At 36.8% G+C, this 20,177-nt stretch overlaps 3 protein-coding genes and 1 long non-coding RNA gene across 5 annotated transcripts; all 4 read right to left on the bottom strand.

The window, feature by feature from the left end:
- Positions 1-2,756: 2,756 nt before the first annotated feature.
- On the bottom strand, positions 2,757-6,822 carry LOC107048489. The gene is made up of 3 exons (XM_015271666.1): positions 6,472-6,822; positions 3,946-6,386; positions 2,757-3,140 (listed from the first exon to the last, which is right to left on the bottom strand). Exons 1-3 carry the CDS (start codon positions 6,598-6,600, stop codon positions 2,909-2,911), a joined length of 2,802 nt encoding a protein of 933 aa, XP_015127152.1. The 5' UTR covers positions 6,601-6,822; the 3' UTR covers positions 2,757-2,908.
- A 1,014-nt stretch (positions 6,823-7,836) lies between these two features.
- Positions 7,837-13,206, bottom strand: LOC107048483 (protein GPR107). Of its 2 annotated transcripts, none has more exons than XM_015271658.1 (10): positions 12,921-13,206; positions 12,699-12,809; positions 12,254-12,417; positions 12,029-12,180; positions 10,897-11,111; positions 10,687-10,820; positions 10,341-10,608; positions 9,970-10,242; positions 9,037-9,206; positions 7,837-8,907 (listed from the first exon to the last, which is right to left on the bottom strand). In XM_015271658.1, the coding sequence occupies exons 1-10, from the start codon at positions 13,011-13,013 to the stop codon at positions 8,745-8,747; spliced, it is 1,743 nt and encodes a 580-aa protein (XP_015127144.1). In that variant the 5' UTR covers positions 13,014-13,206; the 3' UTR covers positions 7,837-8,744. The 2 variants fall into 2 exon arrangements, with proteins under 2 accessions (XP_015127144.1, XP_015127145.1); XM_015271659.1 differs by having other exon boundaries at positions 7,837-8,895.
- A 904-nt stretch (positions 13,207-14,110) lies between these two features.
- Positions 14,111-14,675, bottom strand: LOC107048500. Its single transcript, XR_001461683.1, has 3 exons — positions 14,586-14,675; positions 14,401-14,506; positions 14,111-14,326 (listed from the first exon to the last, which is right to left on the bottom strand). It is a non-coding gene; the product is annotated as an uncharacterized LOC107048500 (long non-coding RNA).
- A 122-nt stretch (positions 14,676-14,797) lies between these two features.
- Positions 14,798-18,111, bottom strand: LOC107048495 (syntaxin-17). Its single transcript, XM_015271676.1, has 5 exons — positions 17,730-18,111; positions 17,455-17,650; positions 16,559-16,767; positions 16,276-16,492; positions 14,798-15,170 (listed from the first exon to the last, which is right to left on the bottom strand). The coding sequence occupies exons 1-5, from the start codon at positions 17,856-17,858 to the stop codon at positions 15,025-15,027; spliced, it is 897 nt and encodes a 298-aa protein (XP_015127162.1). The 5' UTR covers positions 17,859-18,111; the 3' UTR covers positions 14,798-15,024.
- Between the last annotated feature and the right edge of the window lie 2,066 nt (positions 18,112-20,177).

The following is a 20,177-nucleotide window of genomic DNA, read 5'->3' as shown; positions in this document are numbered from 1 at the left end:
AAAACTAATAGAGAATAATAATATTTGCCATATACTTTGGTTCTAAAAGTCTATTTTATATTAATTCTAGTCCGGTCACCCACTGAGAAAAATTTTCTAAAAAACTTCATTTATTGATTTACTTATTTATTTATTTATTTATTGGTATAACAGTCAAGCAGCCGAGGCCAATTAAATGACTTAACTAGTACATGAAGAAACTTAAGTGTAATACAGATAGTTTATTCAAAGGTAGGTAATGCGAGGTGAAATTTTACATTATGACATAGTACATGAAAGGTCAATAGTGGCGGAAAATCTTAAATTTAAAGTATTTACAGAGAAAAGGAAATCAGTAATAAATAATGACAGTTTTGTGAGCATTTTGTACATTTTTTTCATGTGATTTACCATTAAGGATGTTTAGCCATTTTCAGCAAATCTTATTTTTTCATGTTCAAGGAAAAATCTGTAATTTTTTTGGCTGATAGCAGAACATATGAAACTAATTTCTTTGATGTTAAAAAAATGAATCGCAATAGTCTCGCCAAAAGTAAATAAACAAATTTTTCCTTATACACGGGCTTCTATGGGACTTATGTTGAAATTTATAATTCACTTACTATAAGACTTTAAAAATAGAAATAAAAAAAGAAGGTAATGTTCAGAACTATACTGATTTGAATAGCCAGAAAAAAAATTCGGATACCCGCCCAAAAAGAGGAAATATTTGAAAGATTCTATCCCATATAACCGCATGTTAGCACATGCGTTTGGTGCATTTTGTCCACTCCATTTCTAAATAATAAACGTGGGTTGGTGGATTGAAATTTTTATGAAGATGAAGGGAATAACTTCATCTCACATTTGAAAAAAAATCAATTGTTTTTTAATACTTGCGATTTTGCAAACTTGGAAAAATTATTATGTAGCGCTAGAAAAATTATCGGTCAGCACCAGAAAAATTATTTGGGGCGTAGTAATTTTTCTGGTGCTACACAATAATGTTTCTGAGTGTGCGGATATTGACTCGTTTATGGTGCTTTAGGACATGAATTTTTCTAGAAAAATTTTTTCTGTGCATACGCGACCCTGTGACTTGGTCTACTCCGCGGGGATTCGCCACACGTGTTATTTAGGTCCCAGCGTTGTCGAATTCACTCTACTCTACCCTACCGCGTTTAGCGAGTTTCTGGCATCGTTGCGTAAAGGGCCATTTCATTTAGCACGGGAAAAAATAATTATCTGTTGGAAATGATTTGATTTCTTTATGAATTTCGTGAATTATGTTTTTCTAAGTTCTACTATAATTTTGTTGTTATTCCGGCCGTGAAGCTACGGCCGTCATGACAAAAAATACTGTTCGTCATACAGCCAAAAAAAAACTTTTCTAGCTCATATGATTGCCGCTCTCGCCTTCGGCTCGAGCTGCAAACTCATATTCGCCATAATAGTATATGTCGTCATTAGGCCGAAAAAGACTTTTCTGGCGAATATGAGGTTTGCAGCATGAGCCGAAGGCGAGGGGGGCAATCATATTTGTCAGAAAAGTTTTTTTTTGTCATGATAATATTTTTTAGGTACTTCAATTGAATAAGACTTATAAAAAATTTCAACTTGCTATCCTCAGTTTTTCTTCACGAGATCGGCCGCGCGTGCTACGCACGCGCCTTCTCATCTCTCACGTAGTGGTGCTTCGGTTTCAGTCTTACGCTTACGCTTATTCGAGATTTTCGAGATATTTCGAGATCGATTTCCTTTCTCCTTTTTACGATAGGATTTATCGTGCGAACAGAAATTAAAATAAAAATCCGCTCCTCGAAACGTTTGACATTCCAACATGGATAATTAAATTTCAGGATTGAAAAAAATACGTTTTGGCGCATAAGCTCTGTAAAACTGAGGCGAATGAAATCACATCCCATTTTGACGGTTTTTTTATGTTCTTTAAGTGATTTTTTTTTTTTTTCATATGACAATCATGTCACCGACGTCCAGTGGTCGCGCTGGCTAAATCGTTAGTTCGGCTTGGCCACTAGGAAGTCGTGGGTTCGAATCCCAGTCCGATCGGTTTTTTTTTAGCTTCTGAAACAGGGGTTGGGGGCTCAAAAGGGTGGCTGGGCTACGGATCCCGACTGGGGGGGAGACCCTTAACCGCGGGAAAGGGGGTTAAAGGGCTCGCCTGGGGCGGATTCTGGTGGGGTCCGTCTCACCTCGGCTCTGGACGAGCGGGAGGTTCCTAATAGAGGAATCGACTGTACTGATGGAGGTTTTCTGTGGTTTCCTCCATCTCTCGCGGGACCAAATGCGGTACAGTGTAGCAAGTCCGGCCACAGCCGCAAGGTTAGGTAGAGAGTACATGGCGGAGTAAACCAAAGGGTTTAAAATGCCTTAAATAAAAAAAAAATGACAATCATGTGACGTCATATTTTTTTGTCATAATTTGAGTAGTTTGACATTGTCACTGCTGTTTAGATGGAATATGATGGTCATATGTTAATGCAGTCATGATTTGATCATATGGCAAAAATTGTCAAAACTGCCATCTGTCATGCGACAGTCATATGACATATTCGGGATCTTTCGCTGGGAAGAAATTCTTCAGGGCATAGTCAGGTGAAGTAGTCTGCGTTGTCTAGAAGAATAAGTCAACCGAGAATAATAACATTTATCAAATACTTTTGCTCAGCAAATCTACTTCGTATTAAATTGAATCATATAATAATCATATCCCCAATTTTCTGTAGAAAATATTTTATTTTTAAACTTTGACACTTGTGAAACGCCATATTGAAAATTCTTATCAAATGAAAAAGTAAACACTCAAATTTTCTTAATAAACAACTGAAATCGCCCCATAAGGTTAATGTTATTATCTTATAATAAAAACAATAATTTAGAAAGCCTGTCTTTTTGAGATGCAAGTACGTTAGCGACAACGAAATGATGCCAATCGACAGAAGTGGTCGATAAGCTGCTGTAGCTGTGGCACACCAAATCTAAGACTCTTCTCCTTATACTTCAAACACGTGTAGACATCGAGTGGGGAAATTTTCTCGGTCACTTCGAAGTCGTTGTCTGGGAAGAAGTTTTGCAGGGAATCATAAAGAGCCAGGACTGATCTGTGGTCTTTGTGCAATAGTCGCAAGTCCTCTAGAGCTCTGTAAAGAAAAATAAATTTATTATTGAAAATTAGCATAACCATAATATCCTATAATAAAACTGGGTGGCCGGAGTGTTTTTCCCCGTTGACAAACTCCCGCAATGTTTTTCCCTGCTAATCCGTTCTCGGCGAATTGTTCTCATTAAGATACAATACAATTCCTTACAATTTTTTTCTCATGTGGGATTTTGTGTGAAGATTTGCTGCAGAAAATTCTAATTGAATTTCTTTTTTGTCTCTTAGGAGAAAAATGAAAAAATTAATGACAAAAATCTTTTTTTTTTCATTCGCGACTGTTTAATTGATAATTTTCGTCAAAATGTGACTAATCTCGTATTGTTGGAGATGTTTCACTTGACGAGTTGATTTATATTCGTAAGAAAATGACGTTTGTATGTTGCTGATTATATTGAAAATTAATAAATTTAGCTTGTTGAAATGTTAGTAATTTTGTCGAGTTGTAAATGTTCTATTTCATAAATTGAATCCTATTTTGATGAAAAGGTGTATGTAAATTATTCATGATGTTCAGAAATTGTTGACTTCTAGAAAATAGTGGATGTTACATTAAATAAAAATGAATCGAAGTTGTGTTCGAATATGTCTGATTTCATATTTTCCAGGGAAATTTTACATGGGTTTTTTTCTTGGGGACATAAGAACTTTTCTGGGGAACGTTTTTTCAGCGGAAAAAGTTTCAAGGGGCAAAATTTTCCGGGGATTTTTTTACAGAGGAAAAATCCGGGAACCATAAAATTTAGTGAATAACAATTTTGAGAAGTCAAACATTATTTCCATCTCACCTGCTCAAAATCAACAGAAGACGATTCAAACTGGCAGCAATTTCTGGCTGCAGATTTCTGATGTGATCATCATCAGGTGGCGGATCCAACTTCTTGAAATCAAAGCTGCAGGGCATCCCAACTGAGTCACACGCAGCGCCACAAACATCCCTAGCAAACGAATAAATCTTGTCAAACCTACGGAAGACAGCGTCAGCCCTGGCCTCCAGCTCCTTCTGATTTCCCTGCCTCCCAAGTTTCTCTGTAAAATCCTCCTCCTCAATGTCCTGCGCAGCCTCACGATGTCTTCTCCTCAGATCCTGAATAGCAAGCTCAACTCGTTCAATCAAATTTGGATATTTTTTCATGATAAGGCACTGTACCAGATCATACGTGAGATCAATCACGTGCTCCACGTCCCTCAATCTTCTGTTTATCTCATATTTACTCATGACATCGTACAGCTCTTTCAATATAGGCTCAGCCCTCCTTATAAACGAATCATTAACGGCTGCCATCCAGTGTTTAATGGCACACTTTAGTACGGTAATAGCCGTCCAGGGGGGTGGAATGATGACATACTTCTCCCAATTCTCTCCATACAAATTCTGCATCTCCCTTGCGACGATCACAGTGAGAAAATCCTTCAAGACAGCTTTGATCTCCTCGAAGATATTTTCAGCGATTGACAATTCTTTGATGTACGTCGTCGTGGGCCTCCTCGGGTTATTTCCATTCTGATTCAAATGAGAAGTGAGCAAAGATTCGGATCTGTATTCACTGGCAATCAGGTAATCAACTTTTTCCAATGGGTCATTCTTCCCAAGAGTGACGACATCATAAATCATGGCTTTATTGCAGAGATTCTTATCATAAGACAACAAAACCACTGAGTTATTGGACTTTCGTATCTGCAAACAGGTCTGAAGGATTTCATCATCTGGACACTCAACAGCAAACAGCTCTCGATTGTTCACAACATCTCGAGCAGTTTGTCCCAGAATCCTAGGATGTTTATCAGAAAAGTGTCGATTGAGAAATCGAACAGCCTGTCTTGCTTTGGTCTTTAGACCCTCAGGTCTGGAGTTTGCTTTGTCATCCTTGATGTAATCCAGCTCTCGAATGACAGTCCAAGGTATCACGATGTTGGGACGTCCATGAGTCTTGAAGACAGTGTCTCGGGCCTGCTCGACAGCCTGAATGTTCGATAAAAAGACATTCGTGTCGATGACGATGTACAGGGCACGACGACTGGACTCAACTTGGCCATCAACAAGATCCAAGCTGCATTCTTCGGGGTGTTGCTCCATGGGGACATCATGAACATCAGCCCCTAATTCATTCCTCACTGACTGGATCTCCTGCATTATCACGTCATCCTCGATTGGCTCCCAGTCCATTGCTTCATCATCGTAGGATAAATCTTGGAGGAGGAGGGCAGGTTCTCTTGCTCCATCCACAAAGCCTCTTGGTCTTGGAGAATTACTTGAGGAGACTCGTGCCGAATCGTTCATTTCCTCTTTAGCCCTTTCTGCTTCTTTGTTAAGTTTCTCTTTGAGTGCCTTCATCCTAGCTTCTGCAGTTTTATAAATATCAGGGACTGCTATTTTATCTAATTTCGGTAACAATGGCCTTGGTATCTCGTTCTCTGGAGATTTTTTAGCCCTCTTGGGGTGAGGGGAGTCCTCCTCTGGGACTTCAATCACCAAACTTCGTCTTAGTTTTTCTATTCTCTCTTTGGCAATGTTTTTCTTAGTCTGAGGTGTCATTGATTTTCTTGTGGAGGATTTCAAGTCGTCGGTGGGCTTGACTGCACACTCTGTGTCACTTCCTGATTTCTGTCGTTGGACCTTCGTCGAGGGTACGTACATCGTTCTCCTACGATTTTTGGAGCCTGAGGGCTCGTTTGGCTCTGGGGCGGGAGCTGGTGCTGCAGTTGGGGCTGGGCCCATTGATCTAGCTCTAGACCTGCCACGTCGCAGAGTGTCTTCTTCGGGTAAAGGTTCAGGTACTTTTGGCAGTTCTTGCGGGACTTGGTCAGATTTCTTGCCCTTTGCCTGGGCTTTTCGTGCTTGCAGTCTCTCGTAGACTTCTCTCATCTGAGGAGTCATCGTCTCTAAGTTAATCAAGGGTTTCTGGGTTTGTTTGTCTTGCTTGGGTTCGGGTTTCGTCTCCTTTTTGGGGGATTTCGATTCATCTTCAATTGTGCTCTTCGCTTTTTTCGCTGCACTGACATTTGATTGTCTTTCCAACATCTTTTGACGTAGAACTTTCATCTGGGGAGTCTCTCTGGATACAGTTGGCTGATCGTTTGCCATCGCTGGTAATGTTCTTCGGGCCTTTAACTTGGGTCTGTCGGTTTTTGAGGTTGTTGGAGCCTCTTCTGGGATAATTGGCTCATTTGGTGGATCTCCTTCCTCATTTCTTCGCTTTTTGGTAGCTTTAGACATTTTTGCGGAGGGCTGGAGAACAAATAATGCTTATTTTTTTTATAGGAGATTTTATAGGTTAAGTTACAGGAATAATTTTGGCGAAGATGATACGAACCTCATTTGTGTCATATCCCGGATGTTCCCACGAGGTCTGATTTGTTCTTTCGTTGAAATAATATACACGATCTGGACGCTTCTTTGAAGAGACAACAATCCAGCCTTTCGGCAATTTGCCGTGATTCATGACGTAATGTTTATAAAATGTGAAATGCCTGACCGAATGTGTCAACTATTCCCATATCCGTTTAGCTCAATAAAACCATGGAACTGTGAAGCAGCACGGGCTTTATTGTGAAAAAAAAACTCGGTTCTCAGGTATTTCTTTGCATTATACTAGCAGCAAAATGACAACACACAATGTTTTGATTTCTTACATTGAAAACCTCCATATGAGAGTGTTTCCAACTGCGCAACTCACCGAGGATTGTGTGTTTGGGCGGCCGGGGGGGGGGGGGTGCGCTTTTATTGACAGGGAGTTTCAAATGTAGTACAATTCGGGAATAACTAAATTTTTAGAAAAATATATTTTATTTGCTCGACAAGGTCAACGACGATGGAGACGTTACACTCCGTAAATTTAGTGTTTCACATCTCCAGTTCCTTCAAATACAATTCCGGCGATAGCGGCCGGAACCGGGTAACACTTCAATTTATTTCGAATATTGAAATCGAAAAATTTGCAATTCATTTCGAAAGTCATTCACGGAGAGAAATATTCAGTAAAAATTACGGAACTCACAGTTCACTCACCGATTACGGAATCGACTCAGGAAATGTAAGTGACGGTATCGACGGTATCGAAGCTCCACCGCTTACAACAAAACTTAACTTCGGCTGGTTTTTTTACATTTATTACGTAAATTACGGGTCTTTTACAATGTCATGTAGAAAATTGCGGTTATCGACAGATGCCCAATCCTACTCTCCGTCAACATAAACTATTGGGGAAGGAAATACAATGGGTGATTCGTCAATTATGGCTATTGCCATACCAATAATTGGTATGACAATAGCAATAATTGACCAACATGTTTTGTACCTTTCAAATTTCGTTTTTGTTGAGGTTTCCTATATGGATTTATCAACATTTCAAAGGCCTCAGGCATTCTTTGTCATTTTTTTGACAATTTTATTCCAAACCGTTGATTTTCGAAATTTTTTGACGAAATTTTAATTTTGAAAAAGGTACAGAAACGTTTTTGAGTTTTCAGTTTATATTTCTGACCAAATCTATCGATTCTTCTCCATTGAGAATGATTTCAATTACTTCACATCATCAAAAATTGCCCAAAATGGCGAAAAAAGTTGAAAATTTCACATTATACCCTCATCTTTCAATTCAATTGCGAATTTTCTCTGTTCCTTTATTAAATTGAATTGTTTCGCGGAAAATATAAAAAAATCAAAACAACTCTAGGAATTTCATAAAAATATCATTTATTTGTTTATCATTCATATTTCCACAGTCTGCATCTTATTTCGCACATATTTCATAATTACATACCACAGATATTTACTTCAATAAACAAATACGAAAGAGTCAAATATCCTGCTAAAACACTTGCTCTTCTGCGTTCCCAGATAGTTTCTCAATAACGCGTGTGCACGAATCATAATTAGAAAATATTCTACCATTATACAGTTGTGTGATTATTATTACATCTATGATTAAATTTACTATGATAGTTCGCATTGATACCGCAACGGAAAATTATCTCTAATTGTAAGAATACGGAATACAATAGCAGTTTGAAAAACAACTGAATGTGATTTGGTTTTTTTTTTTACAGGAAATTGGACAACGGGCATGGTCATGGATCACTAAACACAACACCCGTAATTATCTTCTGACTTTTAAACACACAATCTTTTAGTTGGTTCTCATTATCACAATTATACAAACTCCTAGGATACGAAAAATCGGTTGAAACTCTCTTGTGAGTTTCTTGTTGTTGGTTCTTAATTCACGACCAAATAAGGATAATAAATTGAAAAACAATTTATTGGAAATGTAACTCTAAATGCCTACTAAAACATTCTCAATCTACGTTGGTTTTTATTCTTTTAGTGCTGGACACTAGAGACAGAAAGAAATAATAAAATAAAATAATTATAAGGAAAACATTACGACAAACGGCCTGCCACTTTGTCGTTGCAATATACCACCCAAATCAAATGGAAAACACCAAGGGATCACTTGAGTTTTGACATCTAAATATTCCCAAGTGACTAAACTCAGTTCGAGGCTCTGATGTCTTTCACCAAAACTCCTAACACTTTGTATAAATTTTCTATTTTTCTAAGTGAGTCTTTTTATTAATTAGAGGTTCAGTCATACTCATGTGAAGCTTCACGTTTATTTATGAGGCTGTCTCGTTCTTCATCATTGACACTGATTTCTGTTGTTGTTGGCCTGACGATTTTCGTTGCTCTGGAGACCTTGCCGAGACCCTCGGCAAATCCACTGGCCCCTGAGACACTGGAAAAAAGCCTGAAGTCGTAAGATTAGAGTAATAAAATTAACATAAAACAAGGATGACAGAAATAAAACAGATGATAGATAAATGAAAATATAAAGGAGATGAATGAATAGAACTTTTTGTTTTTCTTTGTTACGTACACAACATCCATTTCATCATCGTCCTCGTTTGCTGCCAGATCATCGTTCACTGTGAAGTATGGATTAGCCGATGCTGGTCGGAATTTATAGCCAGTTAATACGAAGAAAATGTACGTTGCCATTTCACGGAACATTTCATCGAGCCACTCGTACTGGAAAGGTACTGTCATCTGTAAATAATTCAATTTCAGGAAGAAATAATAAGTGGAAGCATCAAAAATAAAACGAAAAACTTATGTCCATATGTAAATACTTGGTTGAAGGCCCTCGGGCGATGGGCCTATTTCTAAGAAATTTTTTTTGTGTATTTTTCTTGCAATAAATTTTGTTAAAAATTAAAAAATTAATAAGTAGACTTGGATCTCTATTGTACAATGTACATTATCATAACATTCAACTAAATATCTCCGTAAATACCAGGCTGAAAGCCTTTGGGCGATGGCCAGTCGCAAACTCCTTGCAGCAAATCACGTTAAAAATAACAAAAGATAATAAGTTGAAACTATTTTCGACGTTGGAAACAATGCACAAGCTACAGAGAAATTATCAGTGTGAAACGTGTCACGTGACCCTGAATACTGCACCCTGATTAATCGAAATCAGAACTGAGGAAATTATGTAAGTAATTACTCACTAAAGAGATATTTAATATTCAATAACTGGAAGGAATTCACTACTGAAGAAATTATCATGTAATAATATTGTAATGAAATTCTGGAATAGTTCGAAACTGGCCAACACCTCCTGTAAATTATCAAGTTATCTCTAAGGTGAGTGATGTTAGAACGAGTCAACAAGAGAGTTTTTTTTGTAGCTGGAGATGTAACAACTTGATAAAAAGATTTGAATTCTCGAATTTACGAATAAATATCGACAGAATTCATTCGACAACTCAAAAAATGGATTAATTTCAATCAAGAAAGAAGTAAAGACCTTCAGTAAGTACACGATGATCCGAGTGAAATAGATGTAGCACACAATCATGATATAAAAGTGCCTGAACAGTTTGAGCTTCTGAAGATTGATAGCCGCTTTTCCATCGGTATTTGCTGACTCTTGAAGATGTTTTATGCTCCATGCCACTGGGAATAGAATAGCACCACAGCAGAGCAGGTCAACTAGGATGAATACATCACGCCACGTTTTGTGCTCCACATCCCCCTCCTCACTTTCTTCAATTATAATTTCAGCAACGTTGGCCAGAACCTACAAACGAATAATTACGAACAGAATCAACCATTTCTCTCCACTAATAAAGGCAGCATTGAATTTCCAACTGATTAAAACCCGAAGTAATTATTTACTTGAAGTGGTATAACAATCATGAAAATTTTCTTATCCTTATCCGCCAGGATGTGTTTGATAAAGTCCCATCCAGTGCCCACAAGCACAATCGTAATAAAAAGAACAGCTCCTTTTAGCAAATGCGTGATGTAATACAGAATAGCCCAAGCTGCCACGTGTTCCCCTTTAGTTTGAATAAAGTGGAAGTTTATTCCATGGAAAAGCAGTGAAAGAGATTTCAAGAAGACGAGAACAGCCATGAGATAATGGATTTTGAAGACTGGATGCCTAAAACGAATGAAAAATCATTTATTCAGTATAAATATTGACATTGAAAACCTTGAATTCTCTGAATATGACACATACTTGCTCTTTTTCAAGATAAATACCCAGAAAACCCCAGAGACAAAAAATAAGAGTGACATCATGAAATAAAGCGACGGAAGTGGCATTTCACCAGCACTCAAGAAATTCCTTCTATTCTTCGCCACTATCCTCATCTGTGAATCATAAAACATGAAATGAGTAATTACTCAAAACACGCTAAAAACCTCTTGTAAATCTCAAAACTCTCACCGTAAAATCGATCGTGACACGAGTATCATAATTATAGTTGGGACAACTGTGGAGGAAGAGATTGTATCTACCCTCTTCCTCCTCATTCGCCACGAACATCGCGAAACTCGTGTTGAAGTATTTCTCACCCTTGATAGTTTCAGTTGATATAGGAATGTTTATTTTCGAACATATTTGATTCTGTATGTTTCTCCCAGCCTCATCCATGTCGATATCTATAACAATTATATAACAACATCATTATAAATTCTTCTTGGCAAGAATGAAGGGGAATTCGCATCAATTTATCATCACACATTCAATGTTGACTGTGAAATTGCATGATAATTTGTTCTCGTCTTCATTATTCTAATAATATCAGTGAGGACATTCGTGGATTATTTTGGAACACAGATTTGTTCCCATTCATTCATGTCTTGAGTTCATTCAGTTGCATAAGACGACGATTTAGGCCTGCGAAGATGACAACAGCCCTGTGACAATCGTAGCCCCTAAAAACTCAAATTTCTATTCAGAAAAGATGGGACAAGACGTAACTCTTGTTACAATGGGATAAATTTCATCAGAATTCCCTGGACGAATTCAGTATGAGAGTTATTACTCAACATTAGAATTTCAGTGGACATCATCTGCGTCCACCTGTTGGCTCGCGTTGTGCACAGTGTCAAATAATTTTCTATTAATATTTAACGGGTGATAAACGCGAGAATAGAGCAATTTCAAGCATTCGTTAAATGCACATGGCGTACGCAATGCCACTATTATTAGATGAGCATAACGGTAACATCTGGTACACCAAGTGCAATGCTCTTTTCACGCTCATTTCCTCTATTCTGTTTGTACGTCAACAACCCACGCACAAGAAGTTGGAACAATTCAGGTTTTAATTTATAGTGTTGGAGAAATTTTGAAAATTTCAGGCGATTCATAGATAATTCGTTGAAGCTATTCATGCCCCACATTTTTGCCGGCTAACTTTGGGTGCTGGGTGACTGCCAAACACGGGTAACTACGCTGAAGACATAATTTCTAACGCGGCATCTTTCATTGTAATTAGAATATACGGGAAATTTCATCAAATCAAAGGTTTAGATCAAATTATGGGATAATTTACGAGGAGTTTGTTACTCACCATGAGGTGCAGTGTCGCGTTTCCTACGAGGAAACAGAGCGGTATCACTGAATCCAGAAGATAATCTTCTTTTAGTTCTGAAATTTCTAATTTCTTCTGGATCACTGGAGATGTGAAGCGATCGCACGTTGTGACTGCAATTGACGAGTAATCTAGAATAAAAATGATAGTTTTAATGATCATTCGTAATTTATTAATAGCTCATCCGTGTGATGGATCACTCACAATTTATTTTTGAAATCCATCGTGAAATAAATCACCGAACTATCATCCTTAGAGTCGAGGTCAGCCTTGGGGCTGGTGACTCCCTGCAGCAAACATCTCTCTTGATGACTGTCTAAATACGGATTCATTGCATCACTCCTAGTCCTGTCCAAACTGAATCCATACTGAGAAAACAAAATGAGAGTTACGATCCATTGTAATAATTAATGGAGATCAAGTGCAGAATGGTGCCAGTGTTGGAACGCAAGCCACCTTACATCAATCGTCCGATTTTAATGGGCTTTAATTGACAATATCATCTAAATGTCAATTGAGGAAATATGTGGCACATTGAGTGATTGAAATAGCGATCGAAACAGGTGGCTACTGCGTGTCTGGCACAGTATCAACCAATTAGATTTTTTTTCCAGGAATGATCGAAGATCAAACTGGAAATACAACTCACAATTGAATTTTCATTGAATGGCGTGACTTTGAAATTCGTTAAATTGACTGTCAGAATGCCTCCCTGATAAAATCCAAATGTTGTTAAAGCGATGTAGCGTCTTGTGTCACCCTGGAAATTCATTAAAAAAATACAGAGAAGTGTCAAGAGGTGAATCAATGAACGAATAATAATGTTTGGAAATGTTGTTGGAGGGTATTCATTGAGATGAGTGCAACTGACCCGTATTTCGAGCTTGTGAATTCTTGCGGTGACCGTGGTGATGGTCCCGAGGGCGAGGAGGACCCAGAGGAGCCCCGTTAACCTTGCACTCATTGTTAATTGTCTTTTTTAAATATTTAATTTGCTGTAAATACTCGGCTATGAACACTGGTATGCCACATTACAGATCTTTTATTTGAGACCAATAACAGGAGGTGAGACAACATTGACATTCAACTCATCGATGCTCGTGTAGATAGATGAGGTGAAACTGACTGACACGTCTTGCGAAACATGAACATGAGGAATTGAGAGGGAAATGAAACGCGGACGTTTATGGAGGGTCAGAGTCATCTGCTAATTCGAGTCAATACTAGGGATAGGTGATATTTTTGAAAACATCGATTATCAAAGAATCGATGTTTTTTTTTAAACATCGATGTTGGGAATCGATTTTTCTGGAAAACATTGAATTAAAAAAAATCGATGTCTTTTATTATTACACAAAAAAAAAATTTAATAATTTTTTAAATGTTGTTTTTATGGAAAATTTTATAAAAAATAAAGGGGCGGATGGGGTAAAACGGACACTTGACTTTTTTTGAAATATTCATGACGTGTTAAATTGTTCATGAAATGGAATAATTTTATTTTTCAATTGAAAAACAATGATTCCTCTTTGTGATGAGCTTAGATTGAGCTCAATTGATAAATCTGTTTCTGCGTTATGAATATATTTCAAACAGTCAAAAGTGTCCATTTTACCCGATCCTCCTCTATATTTAAAAAATACAACCTGAAGGACTTACGTATCAATAATAAGCACTGCTATAGAGTCAAATTTTGAATCTCGAAACAGGGTTGGTGATTAATTGAAAAAAATATATTGAATTAATTGATTAATTGAAAAATATACTGACGATTGGATCCATCTACTTACCATTTGTAAGGTGCATACTGCAAAAAAATGACTTCCGATTACGGATAATTTTTTTTTTCTCAATCAATCAACAATTACTTCAACATTATTATTTGATAATAAGAAAATGAAAAAATCTGTTAGCTTACTCAAAAATATGTTTGGAAATGTTTCAATGTTTGGAAAAAAGAATCGAAAATCGATTAATCGGCCGTGGAGAACATCGAACGAAAAACATCGATGTATTTGCATGAAAAATTGCGGTTTTTGATTAATCGACAAACATCGCCCATTCCTAGTCAATACCATTTTTTATTTTTCTTTCTTCCATTATAAATGAAAACTGCCAAATATTTGTGAAAAGGAACATTGATTCTAGATAAGATAACAATAAAAGTAGGATTTCATGATTTTGAACTACTTTGAAAGGAGAGGGAGAAGAATTCATTGTTTCTAAGTTTTATTTTGCTTCTGGGCTTTCATTTGTTCATGATGCTCTTGCCACCATCTGAAAAAAATGATACATGGGTAAGTTATTGTTGTTTATTTCTCATTAATTTTTATATTCATTTGTTTACGTACTCTGGGCTACGAAGATAATTCCACCGCCAGACGATAGCACCGAAAGCGAGAAAAACGAATGGAATTCCAACGACCCTCGAAATCGAACCCATTGCGAACAATAAATCTATGAATGATATGAATTATTTATCACATTTAATATGTTATAATGATCTTCTTTAATGAGAGAAATAAAAAATTCTCACCGTTTGATGGATCAGCTGATTATACCGAGAAAAATTTTCACTTTGGAAATGACAGGGAGGTTAGATATTTGTCTCGTTGGAGTAATGGAACAAAATGAAATTGAACTACTATTATGATACAAGGAGAGTCCTTAAGATGGCGTCAGATTGGTGAGACCTCGCTTTTTTATCGACTGGAATTCGAGGCGGGAGTAATAAATCACTTGAAACAATTCATATTAATTTTTTAATTTTTTAAGTTAAGCGTTTCAAGTTCGTTGTATACAATCCGTAGTAAAATATCATATAATTAATCACAGAGATGTCGATAGTTCCAGGCTTGTGTGTACACTCTGGATTGTTCATCGATTGAAAACAATGAAAGTAGATGAACAATTTTTAAAGAAGGCTAGAGGATTCCACATGATTTCAAGTTGTGCGGCTGAGGTTTCCTCAAATGTCACAAATCTTTTTTCATTTGCTTGGAGTTATCCTGCAAAGGGGTGAGGCCTTTCTGTGATCCCGTGGGTTTTAGTTCAGTGGTGTCTGCTGTTTTATTGAGATTCTCCAAGTGCTTTTTCTTCATAATCGTGGCTCCTGTGAATCCTGTAATGATTATTGAAATAATTTTAGAGTTTCACCCCTGATGGGTCACACTCAGGGATGCAAAATGACGGTAATTTTTTATATGCGTCAAGTCAGCTGTAAATTTACCGTTTTCTAACCATTTCTGACTTGACGCATACCTCGTGATGCAAACTGACCGTTAACTCACCCAATTGTGAGTCATTTTTTCTCGTTGTCATTTGTGTTAAGAAATCGTCTATCTAAATCTAATCTAACCGTCATTTTTATGCTCGGTCTTTTTTTTTTCATTTTCTTCATGATTTTTTTTTTATAAATTTGAATAAAATTATGAATAACGCCGAAACGGAAATTGAAAATTTAGTGACTATAACCTTAGTATGGAATTGGAAAAAAATCAGAAAAGTTTCGTAGCACTTTTCTTATTTATTATTATCACAGAATCTATAAAGCTCAATTATAGAAAAACAGTTGTGTAAAATTTTTCATTGAATAAAAGATGTCGTAAATCTTCTCATTTAAGAACTAATTAAAGAACTCAAACATACGGCTAAAGCAGGCTATCTCTTACTAAAATTTGTAGAGCTCTGGGGTCCAAGGCTCATCCCAGGGGACGAATTTCGAAGTAACACGGTGATAAGATGAACGATATTTGTCGCGCTCTATCTACATGTAAAATGACCGTCAAAATTTTCTTTGGTCATTATTCTGACGCCAAATTCCGTCACTTGTTTTCTGACCAAAAATGGTCAGTAATTGGCCTTCGGTCAGCGACGTGTAATTTACGTGTAAAATGACGGTAAATTGACCGGTCAGCTTTGTCCGTTACACCCTAGTCACACCTATTTCTGCTAACACCTACCACTAGGAACTGAACCGACCGGCTTCTGATTTTTTAAAATTGTTAGTAATAAGGCGACCCAATAAATAGTGGTGATTGCATTATTATTTCACATGGGATATAGTTCAATTATGATATGTTCAATTGACGAAAGAGGGTACTATTGCGATAGTGCAATCCAGACATTAAACTTGAGGAAAAATGTGGAAATTTATAAATGTGATGAATCTGGTGATTGTGGTGATTCATAAACCATTAGTGACGTGGTAGTGAGAATTAATTTACCTAAAAGTCCACAACCAATAGCAGTAAGACCACCGAGCTTTAACCCAGCAATTAAACCAACGGGTCCACCTATACACGTGCCCAGCAATGCTCCAGCAATGGGGTAAGTGGCAACTTTCAATTTAGCAGCTTTTTGGAGGAATTTCGTTCCACCCTTGACGTTCTCCTCAGTCTCAACAATATTATCTTCTATGGTGTCGATATGCTCACGTTGATCCTGCAATTTTCGCACGATTATTGAATCATCCAAATATTTATCAAGAATTTTAATGAAGTGACTCACGTGAATTAATTTATTGAAATCTACGAACAACTGGTGTAGTTGGTGCAATTCACCCTGCAAGGAATTCCACGCATGAAGACAGGCTTCCTGTCTCTTTAGGTCTTCTGCCTCAGTCTGGAGCTGGAGGAAACGCTCGCCATGATGAAGTTCCGGACTCTCTGGATCATTTTCATGTGGGGGAGTTTTTGGAGGAGGTTCAAATTTCATATCTGTGAATGTTGAGAATAATCAAATGAATCCTTAAGTTTAGTTTCTTGTGTTTACTTTAGTTGAGTTTAGTTTCAATAATTAGACTCTAACCAGATTTGTTTTGAAACAGATAAATCTTGTTAGACATGATTGAGTCAATTTTGCTTTCGAATAGAAGCATTGTAATCGCTGAACTTTAAGTTTGGGATTTTTTGTACTATTATGGACACATTATGATCCAAAAACTCCGAAAATGCAATTTTTAGACCGTGTCCGTACGTATATGTGTGGTAAAGTTTTTCTTCAATTGTTCGCTAATGAATGGATGGACTTGAATCTTTTTTTTTCAAATATAGGTATTGTTGAGCCCTATCGATAGCCAAAATTTAATTTATTGATTAGCTTTTTTAATTTTTGATTTTCTCGAAAATCAGTTGCCTCATTTGTTGTTGCTGATAACATTCAACTAAGTTGAAAATCTAATAGAATTAGTTGGAAAGAAACCTCATTCTATTTAATAAAATAAAATAAACAATGAATTATGCATGATAGAAGGGAATGATGTGCAAAATAACCATTCGGAAGCATATCGCTAATTTGTTAGCAAATATAACTTACTGTATACAATACAGGAGCATTTCCCACTTGTTTCCAATATTTTTAGTTGCTAAACCTGGAGAACAATTTCAGATAAAATTAAAAATTACCTAGGTACTCTTGAATAGCGTTGATCGTGCTTGCCCTGGCCTTGGCTGTAAGTTTATCGAACTTATCAATGTCACCGTCTTCCACTTGGCTCCTCAGTGTATCCATTTCGTACAATAGTTGCTCCAATTGTTTAACTAATCTCGATGCATTAACTTGTTCCTTTTGTACTTTATCCCAATCGCGAAGTCTCTCATACTTGATTTGCAAATGAACACATGAGAAAAATCATTTACAGAATTTTCGAATGATCTTTGAATGACGTTTCAATACTCACTTTTTTGAGATTATCTTTGTGTCTTCGCAGAAGATCCAGGTGATGTGGTATCGCCACATCGTTGAATTTACTTATAGGTATTTCCAGTCTTCGAATTGGTTGCTTCATCGAAATACTCTCACTCGACATTGTGATGAAATTTATTTATAAACCTATCATTGGCTATTGTGATACACCTTTATCTTTTTATTATTGAGCAATGCCTTGCTGAATACGTTTCACCCTCTTTATTGATTACTTCGAGGTTTTGTAGCGCAATACATGGTAGGTTCTTACATTTGTTATGTGTGTCGTTGAATGGAACGAGATTTCTTCATAACACAATATTGGAGAATTGTCAATTACGCGTTGTTGATGTTATTCCTATCGTGACGATGGATTTTACTAGAGACTGGTAATATTTTATGAAGTCTTAGTGTCAGTGCTGGCATCTGGGGGATCATCTGAGGATACTTATTCACTGTGAAATTCAATTAGAGCACTCCAAGAATGGAGAATTAGTGATTTATTACAGCGTGCAGTTTCATAAGTATTGGAATCCAATGGGATCCAATTTCAGATTGCGTCTAGCTCCTTTCTCCCTGGAAGAAGTGAAGGAAGAGTCCTTGAGCGAATAAGAACTTGAGAGGGAATTGAACAGGGCTGTCACGTTACCGACGAGCACTTGGACAGTTTCAATTAATTTCTTAAATGAACCTTTAATTCCGATGATTTTTCTTTGGAAGTGAGAGTATATTAAATACTTTTGCGACTAATTTGGATTCGCTCGATTAAAACTTTTAAATTGTTGAACTATTTATTGACCTGTTTCAAGAGGAGTAGCACAGGTGTCGCTACTTGGTCAATTTTCGACTGTATATCTCCCAACTACGTCTCAGTAATCTGGATCAATGGAGAGGCAAACATAACTTTCGTCTGCCTGTGAATCAAGATTCAGAGAACTACTTGTTTATTTGATCGCCCGGGGATAAACGACTAATAGAAATTGAATACTATTAATATTTCTATCACTAACGAAATTGCAGTGAGAACAAAATTTCTAATGTCTGAAGCATATTTACTTGAAACAAGTATTTTTTTGTGAATCGCTTAAGGATATACAAGTATCTTTTTCATTACACTGTCCGTAAAAAGACGTTTTTCGGACACTTCGTGTCCGGCAAACACCATCTGCGGACATTGTGAAGAAAAATTATGTACATCATTCGGCCGAAAACAACTTTTTGTCATTCCGGCCGTGAGGCAGCGCTTCACGGACGCTCCGCGTCCGTGAATCTCTGTCTACGGCCGTCATAACAAAAAATACTGTTCGTCATACGGTCAAAAAAAACTTTTCTAGCTCATATGATTGCAGCCCTCGCCTTCGGCTCGGGCTACAAACTCATATTCGCCAGAAAAGTTTTTTTCGGCCTAGTGACGAAATATACTATTTCGGCCTTGTGACGAAAATAGCTATTACAGTTTGGTACAGACCACATTATAGGTTCAACCATTTTCAATCAAATTTGCCAATTAAATTGCGCGAGAAAAATTTGAAAAAAATCGTGAAGATTCAGCATCATTAAAATTACATTTTGCACAGATTTATTATTTTTTAACATTCGTTGTTTATAAATAAATAATTGGAATTGCTTAAACTTTCGGAAATCTAATTTTTTTAGGCATGAAATCAATTTCTGGTAAAATTCTAAACATGAATAAATTTGTTGTGATTCCGAACAAATGATTTTTATGGTGGGAAATTGATTGTTTATAACCAATTTATATAAAATGCTCGTAATTTTCAAAAATGCAATTTTTCAATTATGTGATCAATGTACCTTCAAAAGTAAACTTACTATTTTTTTCAGCTTTTAAAAAAATGTTTTCCAACGGTTCAATATCGAGATTCAAATCCAGGCCTGCAAGGTTTAGATAATAAAATTATCGTATAATAAAGTCCAGAAACTTAGGGTCAAATGGGGCTCAAATGAAAGATCTGATGTTTGTCTACAAAAGTTGAAAAGCATTTCTCTGGAGAAAAAATAGCCAAAGTATTTGGATATCCTTAATTTTCCCAGCCGTCTGAATTTACGTGGCCCAGGAAAGGTCTCATGCTTTAAGGTATATCCCTAGAAAACCGGTTTTTCTCACGATTATCCCCATATTTTTCATAGATAATGTTTACAATGTTCCCCAGCTAGTGAAAAAATTTTAACTAGCTGTTTTACACAGTTTAGGAGATAATAAATAATTAAATGAGGACTTCTAGTATACGAGGCATAGGCCAAACGGAGATTATTATGGGTCCCCCCGTCCTCAATTTTTCCATCTTATAAGAAAACGGTGCTAACGATGTTCTTAAAAAAAGAATCCGTTGTAGATTGATAAATTCTGAATATGGTGAATTTTTTGTAAAATTCTATAGTACATAGGGGAGGGTAGGACAAAACGGACCACTGACAGAAA

The sequence above is a fragment of the Diachasma alloeum genome, unplaced genomic scaffold, assembly GCF_001412515.2.
Source record: "Diachasma alloeum isolate Michigan unplaced genomic scaffold, Dall2.0 Dall_scaffold_00194, whole genome shotgun sequence".
Lineage (NCBI taxonomy): Eukaryota > Metazoa > Arthropoda > Insecta > Hymenoptera > Braconidae > Diachasma > Diachasma alloeum.
This window is presented reverse-complemented; position numbering and strand designations above follow the sequence as displayed.